We start from the raw sequence: 23,032 nt of genomic DNA, 5'->3' as shown, positions 1-23,032 counted from the left end.
ATTGGAATTGTATGAGGCTACCAGGCAACATTTTCTTGATACTGTAAAAATAGAAGATGACCGCTCTGTAGTGTCTTTGCCTTGGTTGGAAGGGCACCCTCCCCTGTCGGATAATTTTGAGTTATCGCTTAAAAGGTTGCACGGTACGATTAGGCAACTTGAAATAGATAATCTTCGCCAAGAGTATGAAAATATATTCCAAGAATGGCTCAAAGAGGGCATAATAGAGGAAGTACCCGTAAATGAATTAGATTTACCCCATCATTATTTGCCACATAGACATGTTGTTAAGGAACATAGTACTACGAAGTTACGGCCAGTATTTGACGCTTCGTCTAAAGTAAAGGGTTCTCCGAGTCTCAACGATTGTCTTGAAAAGGGATTAAACCTTATTTCATTTATTCCTACAATCTTAAATAGATTTCGCCAAGAAAAAATAGGGGTGATTTCTGATATTCGTAAAGCCTTTCTACAAATTGGCCTGAATTCTAGTGACAGAAACTTCCTCCGATTTCTTTGGATAAAGGGTGAAGATGGCTTGAAGCATTTTCGTCATTGTCGAGTCGTATTTGGTGTAACTAGTAGTCCACTTTTACTTGGAGCTGTTATTCAATATCACTTAAATTCAATTTTGGAGAAAAATGATGCAGATGAAAAATATTCTTCCAACATTATTGTTAAATTAATGAATAGTTTCTATGTTGATAACTGTGTAACAAGTGTTGGAAGTGAAGATGAATTACAGCGCTTCATGAAAGTATCTTCAGATGTTATGGCAGAACGAAAATTTGAATTGCGGGGTTGGGAATATACCGACTGTAGTTTAGAAACAGAATCTATTGCGAATGTATTAGGTTTGTTATGGGAAAGACAAGGCGATACTCTTCAAATAAATGTTGCTAATTTACAAAATCTTTGTTTCGAGAAAGTTACGAAAAGAAGTATTTTGGCAATAGCCCATAAAGTATTTGATCCCATCGGTATAACATGTCCAGTCCTTATATTACCTAAGATGTTATTACAGCGTACATGGGAAACAAAAGTAAAATGGGACGAAGAAGTTAACACCGAAATTAAAAGTAAATTTTTGAAATGGGTAAAGGACATTTTTCTTTTGAAAAACATTAAAATTCCAAGGTGGATACGATATCAGCCAAAACAGTGTTCAATCCATGTTTTTTGTGACGCCAGTCAAGCAGCGTATGCGGCAGTAGTTTTTATTCGTGTAGAAGAACCTGAATCAGTTAAAGTACAGTTGCTTCAGCCTAGGTCTAGAGTTTCCCCTTGTGGTAAAAAGGAAACTACCATTGTAAGATTAGAATTGTTAGCAGCAACTATTGCATCTCGTCTTGCTGCAGACGCTCTAAAAGACTTTGAGGCCAGAAGTATATTTTTCTGGACAGATTCAACTACTGTCCTTGCATGGATAAAAAGGGAAGAACAATGGGGGACATTTGTAGAAAATAGAGTACAGGAAATAAGGCTTTTGACACGTGTGGAGGATTGGAGGCATATACCTCGTCACCTTAACCCTGCAGATCTTCCAAGTAGAGGGTGTTCAGTTCGCCAACTCTCCCGGTCAAAATGGTGGGAGGGTCCGAGCTGGCTTTTAAAATCGCAAGAAAATTGGCCGAGTGCCGAATTTATAACTGATGAAGCGGAAATAGCCAGCGAGAAAAAAAAGGCAGTGGTTTCATCTCTAGTGTCTACTGAAAGGTTTAGTTTGAGTGAGCGATTTTCTAGCTATCGAAAAACAGTTAGAGTTGTTGGTTGGATTCAACGATTTTTCTTTAATTGCAGAAATAAGAAAAAAAGGAAAGGTGAACTCACTGTTGATGAAATTGATTTTGCAGAAAAGGTTGTTATTCGCTTGATTCAATCGGAATCGTTTCAGGATATAGAAGACGCATGCTTACGAACTCTTAGTCCATTTTACGATGCGGGAATTCTAAGAATTAAAACTGGTGCGTTTCGAAGAGATGACACGTTAGAGTTTAGAACACCTATAATATTACCAGGAGAACATCCATTAGTTAGGAATTTAATTATGGAAGAACATAAAAAGAAAGGACATGCAGGTGTACAATATATACTGAATACCTTAAGGGAAAGGTTTTGGTTGTTATCTGGCAGAAGAACGGTGCGTTCTGTTTTGAGTAAATGCATTACTTGCAAGAGATATTCTGCTGCACCTGTTGACCACATATCAGCCCCACCGCCAATAGAGCGAGTAAATGATTCAGCAGTATTTCAAGTAACGGGTATAGACCTTTGTGGTCCTTTATTGTTGAGAAACAAAGAAAAGGCATGGATTTGTGTTTTTACATGCGCCGTTTATAGAGCGGTCCATTTGGAGTTGCTGACTTCTCTATCTACAGAAGTGTTTCTTCAGGCTTTTCATCGGTTCGTGTCACGAAGAGGTAAACCCACAACTGTGTACAGTGATAATGGAACTAATTTTGTAGGAGCTTCAAATGCATTTAAATTAATAGATTTTGAACAAATTAATCGGCAGGCAGCCAATGAGCGGATAACATGGAAATTTATTCCCCCAAGTGCTCCATGGTGGGGTGGTTGGTGGGAACGTCTGATCGGAATGATGAAGCAAGTCCTTAAAAAAGTTCTTAAACATGCTTGTTTAAATTATGAAGAAATGTACACGATACTGTGTGACTGTGAAGCGATTCTTAATGACCGACCGTTGACAGTAATTCCTTCCGATCCTGAATTTAAAGCTTTAACTCCTGCCGACTTTTTAAAAGAAATTAGAACTAGTAGTTTGCGGGATATAAAATACGGTATTAAATCAAGTAATTTACAAAGAAGATTTCAGTATATTCAAACTGTACGAGAAGCATTTAAAAATAGATTTCGTAAAGAATATTTGGGAATTCTCAAGGTTTCGCATAAAAGAGCTGAAAGGAAAGTTACTATTAAATTAGATGATATTGTTTTGATCGGTAGTAGTGACAAAAGACTTTTTTGGCAACTTGGTCGTGTCATAGAACTACTTCCAGGACCTGATGGAATGGATCGGCTTGCAAGAGTAAAGACCCGAAATGGAATTTTGCTTAGAGCAGTTCGAACTCTGTATCCTTTAGAGGTAGCGCAAAATGATGTACCCGTGAAGCTGCAGAATGAAAAACAAGATTCTTTGTCTGAACTTAAACTCAACATAGATGATAAATCTGTCAGGCCTGTAACACGATCTGGTAGAACTGTAACTCCGCCGGACAGATTGGCATATTAAGGCTCTTTTGCATTGTTTTACTTTGATGTGAAAGTTCACTTTTTTTTTTTTTCTTTTTTTTTTTTTTTTTTTTTTTCCTTAGGTGGAAGGATGTTAAATATTTGCATAAGTCGCCTGTAGTAACGGCAACCGCCGGCAATAAAAGGAGGTGCTTTCCTTAGTGGCACCGCAGTTCCTTTTAGTTCGAGCCAGAATAGACCTGCCCGGGGCGGAAGCCAGGGGATGAGATATTCCGGTTTCCGCCCTGTTCCGGTTCCCGTCTTGTTGCGGATCCAGTCCTGTTCCGGTTCCCGTCTTGTTCCAGTCCTGTTCCGGTCCTGATCCAGTCCTATTCCAGTTCCAGCCTGGCCGTTTAAGTCCAAAACACGTAGGAGCGGATGTCTGAATTCAGCGGAATGGAGATATACGCCGAAAGGGCTAGATGGATTCTGTCTTTTAAGGGAAAGTGTTCTTCACCGTGCCGGCATAGCTGTTACTTTAAAGCACTTTGAAGTTTTCCACCCAGGATGTTAAGTTTTTGTTTGTGATGTTAAGTTTTCATCAGTGTTGAAGTTCCAGTTAAATAAACCTTTAAGTTTTAGACAAGGTTTTTGTGTTTTTCAGAAAATTTTAGATTCGAAGTCAGATATAGCACATAGGGTTATTATCGGAAAAATCAACAGTCCTACACTAACCTTGTGCTCCAGCTCTCGTGTGACTTCATGTACTCCATTTGTCTTTTTGTGCCTTAAGTGACTATGTGTATGTACCTGTTTTATGTGCTCTCTGTTTATGCATTTTACGCATTGTGTTTTGTGTATTGTGTGCCTATGTGTTTTTAGGTCTTTTTATGTGTACGTCTTATTGTAAAGTATTTTCAGTTTAACTTCCTACTATCTGTAACACCACAGCTTGCCTCTTCAATCTGTAATATAATCCTACTAATGCCCTTGTAAGGCCATGTACTTCCCTTTGACAACCTCAATAATCTCCTGGTGCTGCCTCGTGCGGCTCCAGGGAGCTTTTGCTGTAGTTAGACTAGGAAGTGGAACATATGCCTGTTTACCTCTGTTAGACACCAGGCGTTCCAGTCCTCCGTGACCTACCTACCTTTGATACCGGTTTCAAGGAACTCCATATACTTTTCTGAAAGCTCATGTCACAAGTAGAAGAACTGGGAAATCTTAGGGCAGAGGGACAAGCGTTTAGGAGCTATAGGGCGCACAAAGTATCAGAAAAATGTTGGAAACATGACGCCAAAAGTAGCTAAAATACTCGTTTCACGTGTTTATATGAACTAATAATAGAGTAAGAAGGTGGGGATCTTAATATAAAGGAAGAAACAACTCGTTGAAAAGAAACATTATACGTTGAGATGTTGAAAATGTGACTCGTTATTATCTTCAAACAAAATCCATTACAAGAGACAATCCATGTGCAATTCATCGAAGTTCCAACTGCTCTAGGGAGGACATCACGCATGCTCTATAAAGAAGTGGAGAGGGTCCATGCACGACCATTCAATTCATTCATATGATAGTCTATCTATTAAAAGTTACAAAACAGAATTCATGGATAAAGAGAATTTAAAGAAAGGAAAAAATGAGCCTACGGAAATCATCTATATTGTGTTCATTTAACGCTACAAACAAGGAAGGAACAAGGAAGTTATTTTTAAATATTTGAAACGTTTCATTTAACAGAAAAAAATTGAGTTTATTTTCGTACATTCAAAGGTGGTGTGGTGTATTTAATTATGGCAAAGCACACGAGGGCTATCTGCCTAAAGGGAGGGATGCCTTTCGTGGAGGACTTTCTAAGGGAAACTGGCTCGTATACACGTTACACATGGGGAAAACCACGAAAACGCCCATGCAGCCAGCCCGTTCGCGGGATTCGAACCTCAGACCGAACTACCAGTGTTCAGCGTCTTTACCGCTCGGCCGCTGGTGGGCCCGTACATTTAAAGGTAAACTGATTTATTTTTACTGCTAACAAATCAATTATTAGGCCACAAAATAGTTTTGTATTTTATATGTATTTCAACGAATATGATGTTTTCAAGGGTATTTAAAAATTCCTTATCGTTTTTATATAAACCTCTGGGTATTGGGCTGTATTAAAGCATGGTACGCCTAATTTCTCCCCAGTCTTCGTTTCTTTAATGTTTAGATTTATATAACACGAAAGATTGACAGTTCAGTGAAGTCTGATTTCTTAAGCTTTCCATTCCTCCTTTTGAACAAGGTTAACAGAAGAAAAATTCTTCTGTTGAATCTGGGCTACCTCCCACAATATTTCCCTGTTTTGAGAGAATATTTCAAACGGCAAGAGGTAAAATTAAGACTAAAGCTGTCTCTTAAAAATCCGAAAATTCGAATTGAAAACAACTTTAAACATAAAATGATCTCTGCAAACTATGTAAGAATTTCAAAGAAAATTTCAGGAAAGCTCAAGCCTTTCTCTGATTCAATTTTTTTTTTAGCTCCAATTTTTTTTTTTTTTTTTTTTTTTTTTTTTTTTTTTTTTTTTTTTTTTTTTCTTAATTCATTTACTTTAGAAAGTACACTTAGCCGAATTAAATGCATTGACTTCTGGATGGTCGTCTAGTGAAACCGTATTACTTGTATATTCAAGCTATGGTATGAAAGATACTATATAGCACTGACATGAAGGATATAAACTGATAACATAAATATGTTCATACGCTTGTCATTAATAAATTCTGAAAAGCAAACACGCTTTAAATTTACTAAATTTCTTCTGTATACGTATGTGAATAGGTCAACACGCAGCGGTTTTTTAAAAATGCAGCCGCTCTAAAAGTGTTACAATCAGAAGATTCGGTACAGTAAATTTTGCTGATTAGAAGTGAGTATATTAATTGCAATTACATAAGCGTTACTGCAGCGAACAGCTTTGCGAAATGACAGGTAAAAAAATCATACGAAATGTTTCTCCCACTGTTGTATCAATTTTTTTTACTCTAATTTATGAAATATTTAAGAAAAGTGAAATTACAACAAAATTTGGAATGCCTGAAATGGTAATAATTTCTCCCTGGAGTTCAATTAATTTCTGCTTTTAAATCAATAATTTAATTTCAATATAAGTAATGACTCCAGTTATCAATTGAGTCTCTGTGACAGCCAGCTAAAGGAAACCACCGAGGTTCAGAAAGCTACGAGAGATGACAGTTCAGTCGAGCTAAAGCGGGACTCTCAAATCGGGGGATTCGAATTTTAGAGGGTCTTTGATGTAACAAGCGAGGACGCTGTCTGATAAAGGCTTCCTGGCACGCGACCCATTATCGTTTCCTAGCGGGCGAGCAGCAGTCTACAGATCCAGTGCTATTTTTATCGGGTATGTTACAAGTATGGTAATACTTGGAGTATGCATCGTCCTATGGCGATGTAACACTCATTGAATTTATCTAAAGTGGCTCAGAGGATAAGATTACAGAATACTTGTAGTTTTGTTACGGGGTTGATTTCCAACAGAATTGTCTGGTTGTGTGGATGTTTCTTTATGGTTTTTCTCTTTGCGCAATGGAATGCAGTGGAACCTCCACGAGCAGAAGCTGAAGGGAGATAAAGGGACATTCAATTAATCGAAAGCTCAGCTTATAAGGTATTTCTCCCGCAGTGGCGTAACTAGGGTGGGGCAAGGGGGGACATCTGTCCCCGAGCGCAGCATCCAAGGGGCACCAAAGTCATGCTACGAAATTTTTTAATGAAATATTTTCCGTTTCTGTCACACAGAAAGGGGCGCAGATTCTTTATTTGTTCCCGGGCGCTAGAAATTCTAGCTACGACCTTGTTCTCCCGCCTTCCTAGCGTGCCTTCGTGGTGTAGTGGTCAGCACACTGAGCCGGTATTTCAGAGGTCCGTGGTTCGATTCCCAGCGAACACGATTGCATATTTTTCATCCCTCCTGCTTCAAAAATATACCTAATGTCTCTACAGTAGCACCCTAACTAAAAGGATTTTGGATGAGGATTCTCCACACCCAGGATTTGGCGAATGAGTCCCCTAAAAATCCCAGTCGCCCTTTAAAAGGGGGAGTATATAAGGTATTTCTCCTGCCTTCGTAATATAGTGGTTCTGCACGCTGGGCCGGTATTCCAGAGGTCCGCGGTTCGATTTCCGGGGAAAGCGTTGCTAATTTTTCATCTCTCCGGCTTCCAAAAATATACCCAATGTCTCTACAAGCTAATGAGAAAAGGCAATAACAATTTCGAATATACACTTCATCATTCCATTCGACTTATTTAAATTTGAAAAACAGAAGTTCTATTGTACAATTTCTTAAACAGAACAGTTCAGTACAGCTCCATCCGGGATCTAGATTGTTTTCTGTACTTTGAGTAATAAACTACAAATCGTATAAATCAAATAGAAATGCTCTTTACTTAGAACTAACTCAAGTGTTGACCAAACTTGTTTTAAATGACTTGTCTTGACTTACTTTGTCTTAAATGACAAGTCATTTTATGTTTCTTCCTAATCATTAATGTGAAACCTACTGTAAATATATTAAAAAATTAAATCAATACATGAAATACAAGGAATACATATCACACTAAGCGGAATTCGGTGCAATTATTCTTTTATAATATTCTTTAAAATGGGGCGGGGCGGAATTGTACAGAAAATGTGTACGAAAAAATAGCTAATTCATTAAAATTGAAAAAAAAGATTGTCGGAAGAATCATTTGAGCTCTAAAAAGACAAATAAATAAAAATAAATAAAAATGTCAGAAAAAGTGAAAAGTGAAAAAGCATCAAAAAGCTACAATTTTAAGAAGTTTTTTAAAGTGAAGTTTAGTTTGGTTTATTTATGGGAAAGCACTAGAGAACAATCTGACTAAGGAAAGGTATGCCTTCGCGGAGGGCTTTCTAAGGAAAACTTGCTCGCACAACACGTTACACATACGGAAAATCGCGAAAACGCCCATGCAACCAGCCCGTTCGCCGGGATTCAAACCCCAGATCCAACTACTAGTGATCAACGTATTGTATTGTATTGTATTGTATTGTGTGTGATTATGGCAAAGCCTCGAGGGCTATCTGCCTAAGGGGAGGGATGCCTTCGTGGAGAACTTTCCAAGGGAAACACATGTTACACATGGGAAAAACCACGAAAACTCCATGCAGCTAGCCCGTTCGCGGGATTCGAACTACCAGTGTTCAGCGACTTTACCACACTGCCAATGGTGGGCTCGCTAGTGATCAACGATTTTGCCGCTCCGCCGCTGGTTGGCCCTTTTGAAAATTAAGAAAATAACCGTGCAAAACGTGTTATTGAATCAGCAGCAAAGTAGTTACATTTCATTTGTAATTAAGAGGAAAATCTAGTGTTTAAAGAACTCCGGTAAAATCCACCAAAGAACGACAATATACTTCAAAGACAAGACTAAATATATGCAGTTACTCTGATTTTCGCGCCTGTTGAAGACTCTGGGTTAACTGACAGTGGCGAATACATTTTAATGATTTTTTTTTAAATATTTGTACAGTATAGAATCAGTTTTTTTAAACTTCTTTTAGAAATATGCATATTATTTATACAAATTAGATGATGATACAAAATATATGAGATGAACTATTATAGAAAGTTAGGGTACTTTTCCGTTTCGCCGGCGCAAATCTCGACAAGCAGACTTTATTGGCGACAACATACAGTATACACGTAAAAAATATTTAAAAAATGTTAGTTCTAAGAATTCTTTTTAAAAAAGAAGGCATAAACATTTTAATATCGCTTAAAATTTTATAAAAAGCCAATAAATAAAGACAATAAATTTGTAAAAACACATTAATTTAAGAATTTACTATGCTTTCACGGTTCAACATTCTGATTCGCCGGTTTATATCACGTGACCCCAAGCGATCTCATCTCACGTAAACTACTCTACAAAAATCTAATGCTCTCAGTAATTATCTACATTAATTTCAAGTTAAATCTTAATTTGGAACACAAGTTTAAATGCAAGAAATATTTCAATTCGTGCGAATAGCTTACTCAGAAATTATGTAAAACTGCAGTGCATTACTTCGCTAATGCATTCTCGTTAGAATTGATGAATTTAACCCTTGACTTTACCTTTTCTATATTTTCGGCTTCGGGTAAGCACTGTGATTGCATCCTAATTAACTTTATTACCGAAAATGGCCTTAGACATAAAACTGAACTATCTGATAAAAATTCTATGTAATTATATGCCAGTATTGAAAGAAACAATCAATCTGATAAGAAAAAGCTGCGACTTGTTTTGAAATTGAGGCGTAAAAGGTTACCAGCGAGAATATTTCGTTTGGCATGGGTTGTACCATTATTGGCGACTTTATCGCTTGCGCCGGCAAAACGGAAAAGTACCAAAGTTAGTTTTATTCGTATATTTCGTAGAATTTTTGGTTGAAAATTTAGTTTCCTTCGCAAATAGCATATTTGCTTTGCAGTTCTGAATTATCTTCTAAAATGTTTTATTTTTCTCAAAATTTATTTTACCGTAGCAATATGTTTTTTGAATGAGGAAAACAAGAGTGTTTTTTAGCTAAACGTTTGTTGTTACGCCTAATTCACAAAGGAAAATATATTACCTCAATATAGATATTTATCTCAATGCTATGCTCTAAATGTACGAATATTTCCGTATCAAATAGAGTTAATTTCTAAAATTAAAAATGGCGTAACTCTACGGAACGCTGTTATAGTCTGCGTGTGTAACAGAACTATGTTTCATTTTACATATATAAATAATAAAATTATATAAATAAATCTCTATACAGATAAATAGGTTATATGGTTTTATAATAAATATTAACTATTCTAATTCTTTATATATATTCTTTATCTTATTATTTATATTATAATATATTAGATAAAATAAAATTTATCTTAGACAGATAAGAAATAAAATATGTTAAATCGAAATGAATATATGGCAAAAAAATTAACGAAATATAAGAAATGGAAAAAGAGTAAATTATGAGAGTAAAATTTGATAAGAGTGTAACAAAAAAAATAAATATTCTTTAATAGCATATAAGTTCATTTAAAGCAACGGAGTGCATTTTGCATTCAACATTTAATGAAAAATATATTTTTAAATTAAAAACTTATCACTAAAGAAGTTTACTACAGAAACTTAATCGTGCGCTAAAATTATTAAATACTACAAGGTAATTATTGATTAAATGTCAAACTTTGCAGTAACTTCGTAACTGAAATTTAACCTGAAATCTTCCCATCAATTTTACAGTTTTATATAGATTTGGAACTGGAAATCTTATTATCCTCTACTTCTAAAAACAAATGTGAACAGAAATCAGAAATGTGATATGTTTTCATGTCTCCGACTGGCCGAACTTTATGTCTCGTATACTAAAAATTTTTAATATAAATCCATTTTTTTTTTCAGCTTACGTTAACTAGATGCTGGGCTTATGGTTCAGCCTCGGATGTTTCTTGTGCGTGTTTTGCAGGGGCATGGACCTTTATTTTTCCGAATGAAACTAAGGTCCCAATGAACAATGTGTATTTTGTAACTAATATCAGTATTAGTCTTATTAATGCTAAAAGAAATATCAAGTGAATAATGGACTTCCCTGCTGATATTGCAATCTCTAATCATAGTAAAGAAATATTGAAGACTGTCTTATAGAAAACTCCGGCTGCAGTTAAAATTTTTCTCAAAACCTGAGAAATACCTAAGCCATTCTATAGTAGAACATAGCTGAATTCAAGCAAAATACCACTTTTTTGAAATGACGTAATTTTTAATATAATATTACTCCATTTGCAGAAAGAAATCAATTACATTATGAGATTACAAATAGTCTTTTGACTACAAGTTTGAGAGACGGCAAACTTGAATCCCTGTTAATACATTCTCAATTAATTCTAAGCATTTAGTGGCAAGTGAGAGCAAGTTCAGGTGTGCTTCAATGCATATCTTGATAATCTGAAAGCCAATATATATACAATATATTTTAGGTTGTATTATAGGTTGAAAACCTTTCTGAATTGTTTAAATATCTTTTAGTCTGATTATAAGCTTCTAAAATAATTTCCAACATAGGGGGGAAAATTGTTTCCGATAGCTGATTTTTCACGCTAAAATTTATGTAATTTATATTGCAGCATTTTACGTATGTTTTACGAAACATACCTTGACTAGTTAAATATGGAAAACTGAAAAATGATAAATAAAGAAAGTATATATATAGTTAAATATGGAAAACTGAAAAATGATAAATAAAGAATAGAAAAAAGTAGACTATTAGAAAAATAACAAAACAACTTCATAATCAAATCTAAAATAATGTGCTGTATGACCTTTTGCTTGCAGAAATATTTAAAGTTTTCTTCGCAAATTTATAACATTCGTACTGTCATTTTCATTGTTTAAATGTATTTCGCCAATGTAATATATAGATGCTGTGAAGATGTCCTTATGTGTTACTATAATACTTTTCCATATTTAAAAACAAGTGAATAGCCATTAAACTATTTTATGTGCTTTGAAAAATTAAGATATTGCTGGTTTAGTATCGTTTTGATAGTAAGAAATGAGTCAACATTAAATAAAAAAATTTAACAACCAAAATTATTTATGTTCTGTTCCACCACAAAGAATCCTCTGGCTGTTATAAAAGATATCCCAAAATGTTTCTAGTTCATGTAGTCTTTTAGTATGACGCAGAGGGTTACATGGTTCAGATGGCACCCTATCTTTAAGAAACATATCTGTAACTGATAGAAAATTTAATAATCTTCTGAAAATTAGACAACTGACTAGCGTCTCCTCTTCCCTTTGTTGGAGGATATAAATCCTAATGTCATTTATACAAAAAAGTCTCGAAGATGAAACGTGAATGACGTAGAAATCTTCTCAGTCGGTTACCCAAACAGAGTGGGAAATTATTCTAGAAGATTATATTTCTGCGATAAATGATTACGACCTTCAATCAAAATCATTTAGAGCTATTAAAATTAATTTTCATATCTGTATTTCTTAATTAGCTATAAAAAGTTACACACTATTTAATAATTGTGTCATGAATTACTCCACTGGCTCTTGGCAACATAACCAACCGTTCTTGCGCTCTTTTAAAAGCTGCATTACTCAGAATACTAAAACTCAAGCAAATTCGGACATATTTTCCTCCTACTGTTGTTGTCGTGAATATAAGATGAATATAAGGCGGGCAGAGGTGTACTGTAAGGGCAGGGTAACTGGATCTAGTTGTAGAGCCATCTGCTGCGCAAACATTTGTACTAAATTTAGAGATCAGGCGAATGAATATCGAAAACGAGCTGGATGTGGCAGCGATTAGTGATCTTATTTGATTGTTTATTTAATATTAAGCAATTTAAAAGAAACTAAGGACTTTAAAAAATAGCTTATTATTATTATTATTTTGAATAAGAAATATAAAACTGCAAGTTATTGGAAAATTTATATAATAATAATAGCTTAAATGGTTATTAATAGAATAGTTTATTTTACCATTATTGCTCCATAACCTATTGTATTACAAAACTAATATACATATATAACAAAACTAATGCATATATATATATATATATATATATATATATATATATATATATACTTTTCCATTCGTTGCATATATATATATATATATGCAACGAATGGAAAAGTATACACCAAGAAACACATATCCTACCTGTCAATTATCACGGGATCGGAGGGTGTTTCATTTCTGTTTCCACAGCTCTTCTTGTCACAGCACCGACTAAAAGCAGGTAAAAGAAATCTTTAGTTACATTTTAAAATTAAATCGAAGCATATATTTTAATTCCAGACACCGAATAAAAATAAAAGGTACTATTATTGAAAAAATGCAGTATTCTGTAATATAATTCATAGTGACAAATTAAATTATGCCTGACTGTGTCAATAATTTCCAGAAAACATTTATAAGGCACCCGAAATTATTAGTTGGATTATATTAATAGACTTAATAGTAGTCTTCATTTTAATTCGTAGATGTCGAGCAGCTTTTATTATAAACATTACTTCCATCTCATTGTCTCAAAATCTACAAAAAAAAATTATTTGTTATTTACTTATTTTTTTATAATCTTCAGAAGCCAAAAAATGCACCACACGCAGAAGAAATTTTTTGTTATATCATTAAGAGTGTAGCTGTTAAGCCTGCAGTTTAAAATTGGTACAGAATAAAAGTCACAGAATACTTAAAAAGGGTAAAAAAAAAAAAAAAAAAAAACTATGATTCAAGTAAACTTAATTTTTTTAAAGTTAATTAGATAAAAATTTCTTATTGATATGCATTTCGTATCTATATTAATTATTAATCTATATATTTCGTAGCATATTAAATATCTAAAAAATTTCTAATATGAGGAAATATGACGAGATACACTCTAATAACATTTTCTTCTTTCTGCCTCATTTACGTAAATATTTACTAAACGTTTGATTTAAAACTGAGTTTTAAAATTACTATTAAATAATAACAATATTTTTTTTTAATATTAATTTTTTTTTTTTTTTTTTTTTTTTTTTTTTTTTGCTTCTGAACACCAGACTTAATTGAGAAATTCGAAGAAAAAGAGTTCCATAAAATAAAATTTATATCATATAGTATCGTCTGCAGTTTTGGCTTAAGAGTAGAATGAAGTTTTGTATATGCATAAAGTAGAATTATTCCTGTCTTCCTTGCTAAATCCTGCTTGGGTTCATTTTTTTCTTTTTACAGTTTCTTTCTAATTAGCCTTATGAACTCAATCTTTCTCTCACTGTTAACAGGACGCTGATGAAAAACATAATGTATCTACTCATTAAATTTTTTCCAGAGAAAATTCCACCTTATTTTCTGTCTGTAAACAGCACAATTTGAAAACAAATTACTAAAATTCCGATACATTGATTTGAATTAGGTACATAACCAGTCTAAAACAAAGGAGTGGTTATCTAGTCATTATTTATAAGAAGTTTTCATATTGCTTATAAAACAGCAAGAAAACTCAAATGGAATCAGTTGGACTAGAAGTAGCATATTAAGAAAACGCAATTATCCGGAAAAATCAATATCCATCAGGTCATTAAGAAGCGCAATAGTGTAAATGATAAGTATAGTTTACCTAGATTGCGATCGCACCGTAATTAATCATACGCGAGTAACTAGACTATACTATTGAAATTAAATAAGTTATAGAATTATTAATTCTAGGCTGGAGTCAATTCAATGTATATTAATAATAAGTTTTTTTATTTATTTGAAATTTTATTTTTAAAGAAGGCAGTTTGAGAAAGACATCAGAGTCTGGACTATATTGTTATCAATGATATTAATATAAATCATTAGCAGTATACTGATTTAGGATTAAGATCATTATCAAGAAGTTTTCTGCATGAAATAATCTTTACCACTGCTTCTGCAGTGTTTCTCAACACAGACAGTTTTAGATAAGTTATTAAAATTTATTTAAATCATCAATTCGATAATTTTTGAAATATTTGTGCTTACGGAGTGGAAAAAAAAAAAAAAAAAAAAAACATATCGAGTGCGGAAAAATACTGTGAACATTAATAATTATAATATGATGATATACACATGAATATCTGAAATTTTACTGCTAGCTATACTTGCAAGAAAACAAACACCTTAAAAAGCTCCTTGAAAACTTTTATTTTTGATAAAAGAATTCATATTTAAAAAAAATTACAAGCGAAAATGCTTATTTATCATAATGTCTTAATTCTACCGAGTATATTTTCCAAAAGCATTTTTTATTCACTAAGACACTTAAGATAAATTTCTTTTAAAATGTCTATTAATTTGCTCGCAATTACTTCTTGCTAAGAAAAGTAGATACATTTGAACACTGGCGTATTCATTACTTTGAAAATTACATTTGAACACTGGCGTATTCATTACTTTGACAAGTAAATAAACTAAGATTCCATGACGGAAACAATAATTAACTTTTCATAATCTTAATTAACTATTTTACGTTTCCAAGGTAAATTGAGCTCTCACCTGAGTTATTTTGGTTCGTAATTATATGCGGGGAAACTCCGATCCTGTCGACTGCGCCAGTAAAAATCCTTTCCTTATTTCAATATACTGAATATTGAATCTTGTAGGAAGAATAAAGCTAATTTTTCAGAATAAACAAAATACTTTTATTTAAATTTTAAAACAGAACCAAAAAAAATAAATAAATAAATACTGCAGCTCTAAACTATCAAAATTTTAAACTCTTAACTACTCAGTTAAAACTCTTACAACTATTCAAAAAATTAGAAAAACATTCAACTCTCTAAACAAATATATATATATAAAAATCTTTCGAATCCTCTTCTTGTTGCCACACCGTAAAATGCAAGTTCTTGTCCTATTATTTATATTTCACGTTCTCTTTAAGTCACGATCTTCACAAGTCATGATCTTTACAAGTCACGATCTTTACACCGAGTATGTGCAATTCTTAAAAACGCGTCAAGCAGTGGGTTATTCTGCACTTTACCCAAAGTTCTATCGCAGACTTTTCATCATAGGTAATTCCTAAATTGTTAGATCCATAGGATATCAAAAAAGGAATTAAAAATTAAACTAGTATTTCAATGGCGTCTTAAGAAATACAGAACTATATAAACTTACGCAATCTGAAATCAGCTCGTACGCGAGATTTGGCACGCTGGTAAATGGGCGTGTATGCTAGATTTGGCGCTTTCGCGCATACATTTTCGCTGCAATTTTTTTATGGCCCTCGAAACCGAATAGTACCAAAAAAAGTAAACTAGAAGTTGTCGCCAACTTGTGGCGTTACCGCCATCGATTTCATAAAAATCATACTTTTTCTTCTATTAGAAATGTATTTTTATCCTATTCCTTATAAGTAACGTGCTCTTTAATTACATCTAGTTCTCGAGTCAATTAAAATGTAGTTCGGTCGAAACTATCTTTACTGTATACTACCTAAGGCAAGCCGATAAAAAAGTATCTTTTTGTTAAAAACAGATTCTGCAAATGAAAGATAATTAGAGATATCTCTTTCATATGTTCATTTTCTAATCTGTAGTATCTGTTATTTTTCCTTTCTGCCCTTCATCTTCTTTCCTCTTTTTTTTTTTTTTTTTTTTTTCTCCTGGTTTTGATTTAATCAGATTACAATGCCAGCATGCTTAAAACAGAATCGAGTGTAAAAAGAAATGCTAGGAGAATTTCCCTTCTCATTTCGTGAAAGAAATTCCGCCAGATAAAATGAACTTAACAAAGAGTCATAATTTTTTAGCTCTTTATAGAGCCAGAGATCTTATGTAACGCTACCGTTCTTTCCCTCTCTTCCATCTTTTTTATGGCAATCTTGAAAACCAGAGAAACATTAAAAACGCTTTATAAAGAAATAGGGAAGTTTTCTTGAGAAGGATAAAGGAAAATTTTTTAAATGTATTTTATGCTATAGCTTATTATTTTCTTATTTTTTTAGATTTTAAGATCAGAAAAAAATTCAGAGCATTTTCTTAACTGCACATAACTTCGTACGTGAGTAAAACGTGGCACATTTCAAGATTTTTGTCTTGGCCTTCGTACAGGATAGCCTAATGAATAAAAATGGTATTATCTGTGAGTTCAAAATATAACAAAAGAATTGTATTGTTTTTATAGGAAAGGATTTTAAACTTAATGGGCGGATGGTTTCAAGATTTACATATTTCAAAATCATATGTAAACAGCACAAGTAGCCCTTTATATACCAATACATGTGCTTAAATACAGCGTAAGTAAAGAGTTTTATTTTAATATATTGCATGCCGTACTTCGTTTGATTTATTTGGAATATCTAACATTCAAAATAAGCTTTTCTTCCTATTACAGCTTAAATAATTTACTTCTGACTTACAAATCACTATTTTTTACTTAATCACTCGTGCTATTAAATTTAATATCACAAAGTTGTAAACACTTCCAAGTTAAAAAAATTTGTACAATTTTCGTAATGAAAATTTTGACTCTTGATTCAATAGTAATCCCAGTAATGAATTTTGAAAACAGGCGACGTAAAACTTTAAATCACTTTTTCCATGAAATTTAGAATAAATATTACTTATTTGTAATTTTTAATTGAAACGTAAAAATTTACTTTTGAAAGTAAGTGATGATATAAAAAATGCGTCTAATCCATAATCTGAAGAATTTCTAATAAACAATATTTTATTTAACATTAGCAGATGTAGAAGCTCGAACGATTTTCTAAAATGGTTATTTTCTAAGAATTAACAGCTAACTGTTTAGAGCCTACGATTATTAAGATTACATGTGTAAAAGTCCTTCAGCATTGTAAGTATTCATTGTACATTGCCAAAGATTTAAATGGGGGGGGAGGGGTTCTTGATATTATTTGCTACTGTAGAGAGATACAAAAGTTTTCAAAAGAAAGTAAGTGTTTCATTTTAAAATACAATAGGCATTTAAGGCAATGAGACATATAATGACACATGAGTAAGTTTTCTCTTAAAGGCTGCCTTATGTTTAGTTTAAAATGATTAGAGAAACCGCCTCCAATTCTTGATTTGTAAAATTCAGGTACCTCAAAGAATGTATTTAGACGCAATGCTATATAAAAAACAAATTTAATTATTTGACATGGTTTCAAAATTCAGAACGTCTCTACCTAATAAAAACTGTGATTTTAAAGTAGCGATGCTTGGAATTTTCTTTCAAAACAACTAAATTCGCAGTATAAAATCAGTTATATTCAGCATTACTGAGCTCATAGTATATGAAGCCCATTAAAATCTACAATATTTAGTCCAATATACATAAAATTCTTTTCAAAATGCCTGTGATGTCAACTGTCAATTTATTTAACAAGAAGAATAGTAAATATTTTTTCATGGAGGTAAAATGTGAGAGCAGAAATTTAATATGAAGTAAATAAAATTACAATTAAGATACAATAACATGCCGAACAAGTATTAATTAGTTAAACAACAAAAATCAGCGTTATATTTTCAAATTTTCACAGGTCTCCTTTCGATGGTTTTCCCGAACCATCATGATTTGCTGATGGTTCGGTAAAATCATCGAAACGAGTCCTGTGAAAATTTGAAAATATAACGCTGATTTTTGTTGTTTGACTTCTAAATTAAAATTACAATTATCAAGTAAATATAATTGCTCTAAACAAATAACAACACAGTTTAGCATTCGCCGCGGATCTCCAAAAAATGTATCTAAATATTTTCATCTCAGAAAGTAGTAAAAATGGACCTTAATCGCTATCAAACATACACTACTATATCACTTCTTAAAAGATGTTGTACTAACTCCATATTAGTTATGCTATTCCTTTAGTTGATGATATGCTGTTTTTTTTCCAATTTTTTTCAATAAACATAATCTACATTCAGCCCGAACAAGTATTTTTCTCTTTGCTGTGATATCAAACTCCCTTTTAAAACAAAAATAGCACAAATCTTATAAGTTTTGAGCTGCTTTTCCACACCCCCGGTTAGAAAGCTTTTACCTAAACTGATTCACAATCACAAATAGCTTGTACTCTGGCAATCTCAAGATTCGAACTTGGATGAACATCTCCAAGACGATAGCAGCATACATCAGTGTAGTTCACGTGATGTATATTTCAGGTTTAGGGACATTAGAAGATTTAGAAATCATTAACGTAATAGAATTTTTTCTGAAGGATGCTGTGCCAAAATCCCATATGGAATAGCTTGCTTAGCGATTTCCTTCCTTTACCTCGTGTACCTGGGAAACGGAAAGGATAAATCAAGGGTGTCGCAGACAGAGAGAATGGTTAGGGCACTTAAAATGCTTTCCAACGGATATCTTGATTAATGACAAATGATTATTGCCATAATTGATCCGTGAGTGTTTCATCCTTCTTCATTAAGATAAATGGGCCGGAACTGTCGGGAACTTTTCATATTTAAAACCTATTTAGCTGAAAGCTTCTCCAATTTGCGCGCGTCATTTATGACCGGGATGCCTCCACAAATCTTTGACTATTGGTAGAATTCCAAACTTTTAAAATTTCTAGACCGTGGACGTTTTATTTTAAATTCCGGTCTTCTCAGGCGTAATTTTGGAGGATCAATCATTGATTATGGATGATTCAGTATTTTTCTTAATATTTAATCAGATTGACTATATCTGATCGAACCGGTTTTTATGTTTTAATTTCATTTTCGTGTTTCAAATCTTTAAATTGACAGCTTTATCGCTTTCATTTATTTCTGTTCCTTCATAAAATTCATTCATTTTTTTCATTTATTTCTCTCTTTCCAAAATTTTATTGCTTACTTATTCATGTTACAAGAACAGATTCTTTTAAAATTATATATTCGATACTGGTTATCTTATAAAATCAACGAAGCGAAACTGAACGTTTATAAGGTGTTCTTTAATGTCGATATCAGTTGCATTAAAATCAGACACGACGGCTCGTCTTAAATCTTACACACACACAAAAAAAGTTAAAAATTTAAAACTCCGTTTCTATTTTATGATGAAAAATTAAATTTATTATTTCATTATAAACAAGAGAACAACTCAAAAATGAAGAAAAAGAAGTCATGTCTTACCTTAGATACAATCGTATTCCAGACATAACAATTAATGAAACAGGCTGACAGAAAACTCATTTAATCCATCCAGCAGTGTAATCCAGAAATAACCATCACAAAACTAACTATACAGTTCCGTCCCAAAATAAGTATCAATACAACCTCGCACCATGGTTATCGTTCGACAACAAATTTTACTCAAAAGTGAAGCAAAAACTTGATAATAATGGAACACTTTATCGGTAAATACCTTCATTTAGATCCTTCAACGCTATTCTAGTCGGCCTTTATGCCTTATGTGGGTTGCGACAAAAATAGTTCCAAAATCAGTTATAAGTTGAGAGTGTACAGGTGGTGAGATTTGTTCCGGATCAACTGATATGCTGCCTCGCGGGCTCCACGCAGCGATCATGGTTCTCCAAGGAAAGGTGTATTGAAAGTGCAGAAGATCTAGCCAATTATAGCATTTCGTCATTGGCAACAAAAATAGACTGTTGCGATACTGTATAGTATTGATATCGATATTATATAGTTTATGTAAACTCAATAGACTTTACAAAGTTTGTTATGGTGAAGTAAAATCTTCAGCCCAAGAAAAGAGAAACACACCAAAGTGAAACATAAAATTAGCAAAGCAACAAAATTAATGTTTGGCGTAGATTTAGACAAGATCTCTAAATCTTGACTAAATCTATGCCAAAAACATGATTTGTTGCTTTGCTAATAAACAATTGATAGTAGAGAATATTAACGTCTGCGCCATGGTGCTATCTAGGCTAGTTGAGCCATTGCAACGAGCTAAAATTCAACACGTTTGTTCGAAGATTAAATTTTGATGTTAGAAACATCCAGTGCTGCGAAACCTCAGCGCTTTAAAAAAAAATTAGTATTATGAATTCTTCGCTTAATTCATCCGGAGTACTCGAAAGTATTTTAATTCTTTTTCAACTTCTTGATGTACTTCCGAAGTCTAATTTCTAAATTTTTGTGGCTAATTTGGCACCTCTTCGAGTAGTTCACCTGAGACAAGGCCCAATCATTGGCCCAGTTTGCCACCCACAGTAAACATTAGTGAACTAGGTTAGGTTAGGTTATTTAATTACGGCAAAGCCTCGAGGGCTATCTGCCTAAAGAGAGGGATGCCCTTCGTGGAGGACTTTCTAAGGGAAACTGGCTCGTATATACGTTACACGTGGGGGAAAACCACGAAAACACCTATGCAGCCAGCCCGTTCGCGGGATTCGAACCTCGAATCGAACTACCAGTGTTCAGCGACTTTACCGCTTGCCCGCTGGTGGGCCATTAGTGAACTAAATGAAAACTCATAATAAAAGTTGCTTTAGTACATTGCTATAGTTCTTTGTTCATAAATGTTGCCAGCTAAGCAAGAAAACTGAGGCTTGTTGTTGTGCAATGAAATAAGTTGTTGTCACACAACAATCAGCTGACATAACATTTTCTTAGTACCAACCATTGCGAAATCAATGCTGTCTGTATGCCCTCGTTATCTTCCAATCTGAAGAGAAGAATGCGAATTTTGCTTGAATTTAGAAGGCAAATTAATTAAATAACATATGAACAGGAAGTAATCTATGTAAAGCGCAGTGCACCTGGTTGGACAGAGTATATGAGGTTAATGGGGATAGAAAATAGTTCATTGTATGCGGAATCAGATGTTCCTAGCAATCGAAAGTTGATTCATCTTGTCATGAAGTGTTATTTTGATTTTGCTAGCATTCAGTTTATGTTAAAAGGCTAATTTTGCTGCTCTTACATTTCTTACCATGGGAAAGCAAAAATAAGAAATTTACAAAAATCATTCGTTACAATTTCGAATATTTGTCTTCCGAATATCCAAAAATTGCCATTTAGATATTTGAAAGATTTGGCTTGTTTATTTGATTACGACAAAGCATTCGAGAGCTATCTGCCTACGAGGAGGGATGCCTTCGTGAAGGACTTTTAAGGGAAACTGGTTCGCATACACGTTACACATGAGGAAACCACGACAACGCCCATGCAGCCAGCCCGATCCGAACCTCGTAACGAGCTCTCAGTGTTCTGCGACTTTACCGCTCGGCAGCTCGTGGGCCAATATTTGAAAAAGGGTAGTTTGAAACTGCTTAGGGAGCATCTTGGAACCAGCGAGCACTGCGTTGACGATACCTGGTTGAAACGGTTATAAGCTATATACCTAGTATTCAAGAACGATAAATAGAATTTCATAAGGTTTCTGTGTATAGTATGCATCATATGACGTAAAGTGAAAGCCTTTATGTTAATTCCGTCATTGCAAAGGATTAAGTATATGTACGTTATGCGCATACGAGTGCGTCTCCATTATGCATGTGTTCATATTCCATAGAACAATCGCGAAAAACACTGCGTAAGTTTCCGGTTTGGATTTCTAAAATCCGTTGTGCCAAGCGAAATAATTCGAAAATGTTCTAATTGCATGGGCGTTTTCCTGGTTTGCCCCATGTGTAACGTGTCTGCGAGCCAGTTTCAATTAGAACGTCCTCCACGAAGGCATCCATTTCTCTAGACAGATAACCCTAATGAGATTTGCGTAATATCAATAAAAATCAAAGCACAAAGTTTCAGAGTTCTGCAACCAGAGTTTCAAAAAATAAAGTGCATTCAAATAATTGTACAAATGCATAAAAATTTTACTTTTAAGCATACTTAAAATGATACAAAAGAACTGAACATTTATTACAAACTGGAAAATATATATATTAATTCAGTGTACTGTAAAACAAATGCTGAATGCAAGTGTGTACAAGGCACAATTAAATATAAACAAACATACGCGGATAATAAAAACAAAGGTCTACACGCGTTAAGAGCAAAATTTTAACGTAGTATTTTAAAATACTTTGCATTTTCTTTTACATTATTGTTAAGTATTTGAATGCAGGAAACTGAAAAGAAATATAGTTTGCCATATCTGCATGTTCACCCCAAGACCTTCAAAACAAACTTGCATGTGCATTGAAGTTATATTTAATTTTTCAAGAAACAGGTTTTAAATTTTTAAACATCTCCTCTCCATAATTGAAGACTTCTGTTTGTGAAATCAGAAACACATTAATAGAGAATCTTAAAATACACATATGTAAAGATCGTGAATTATGAATAAAAGTAAAATGAGTTGTGTTTTTCCGAAATGGCAACATCAGAAGATGTTCTAAAGGTCCAATATAAAAATTTGT

The 23,032-nt window shown here is 33.5% G+C and overlaps 2 protein-coding genes across 10 annotated transcripts in view; one reads left to right on the top strand and one right to left on the bottom strand.

Moving 5' to 3' along the window:
* The window catches only part of LOC146999028 (inositol polyphosphate-5-phosphatase A-like), a 206,397-nt gene that overhangs the window by 13,342 nt on the left and 170,023 nt on the right, over positions 1–23,032 (top strand). The window lies entirely within an intron of this gene.
* The window catches only part of LOC146999030 (transcription factor unc-3-like), a 95,546-nt gene that overhangs the window by 59,800 nt on the left and 12,714 nt on the right, over positions 1–23,032 (bottom strand). For 4 of the 9 annotated variants that reach the window (XR_015039920.1, XR_015039919.1, XM_085812266.1 and 1 more), the window contains exon 2: positions 12,925–12,993. Coding sequence is in view for 3 of the 9 variants with exons in the window: in XM_085812266.1 (XP_085668392.1) it covers positions 12,925–12,993 (69 nt within the window). In the remaining 6 variants the exon portion in view is untranslated. Of the gene's footprint in view, positions 1–12,924; positions 12,994–15,264; positions 15,290–19,835; positions 20,267–23,032 lie in introns of those variants that run through there. The other 5 variants (XR_015039917.1, XR_015039918.1, XR_015039916.1 and 2 more) reach the window with 5 other exon arrangements.

This window comes from Stegodyphus dumicola, chromosome 2 (assembly GCF_044657685.1).
Source record: "Stegodyphus dumicola isolate Sdum_Otavi_A_Nest chromosome 2, ASM4465768v1".
In the NCBI taxonomy this organism is placed as follows: domain Eukaryota; kingdom Metazoa; phylum Arthropoda; class Arachnida; order Araneae; family Eresidae; genus Stegodyphus; species Stegodyphus dumicola.
The sequence above is the reverse complement of the archived record's forward strand: the minus strand, read 5'-3'. Positions and strand labels throughout refer to the sequence as shown.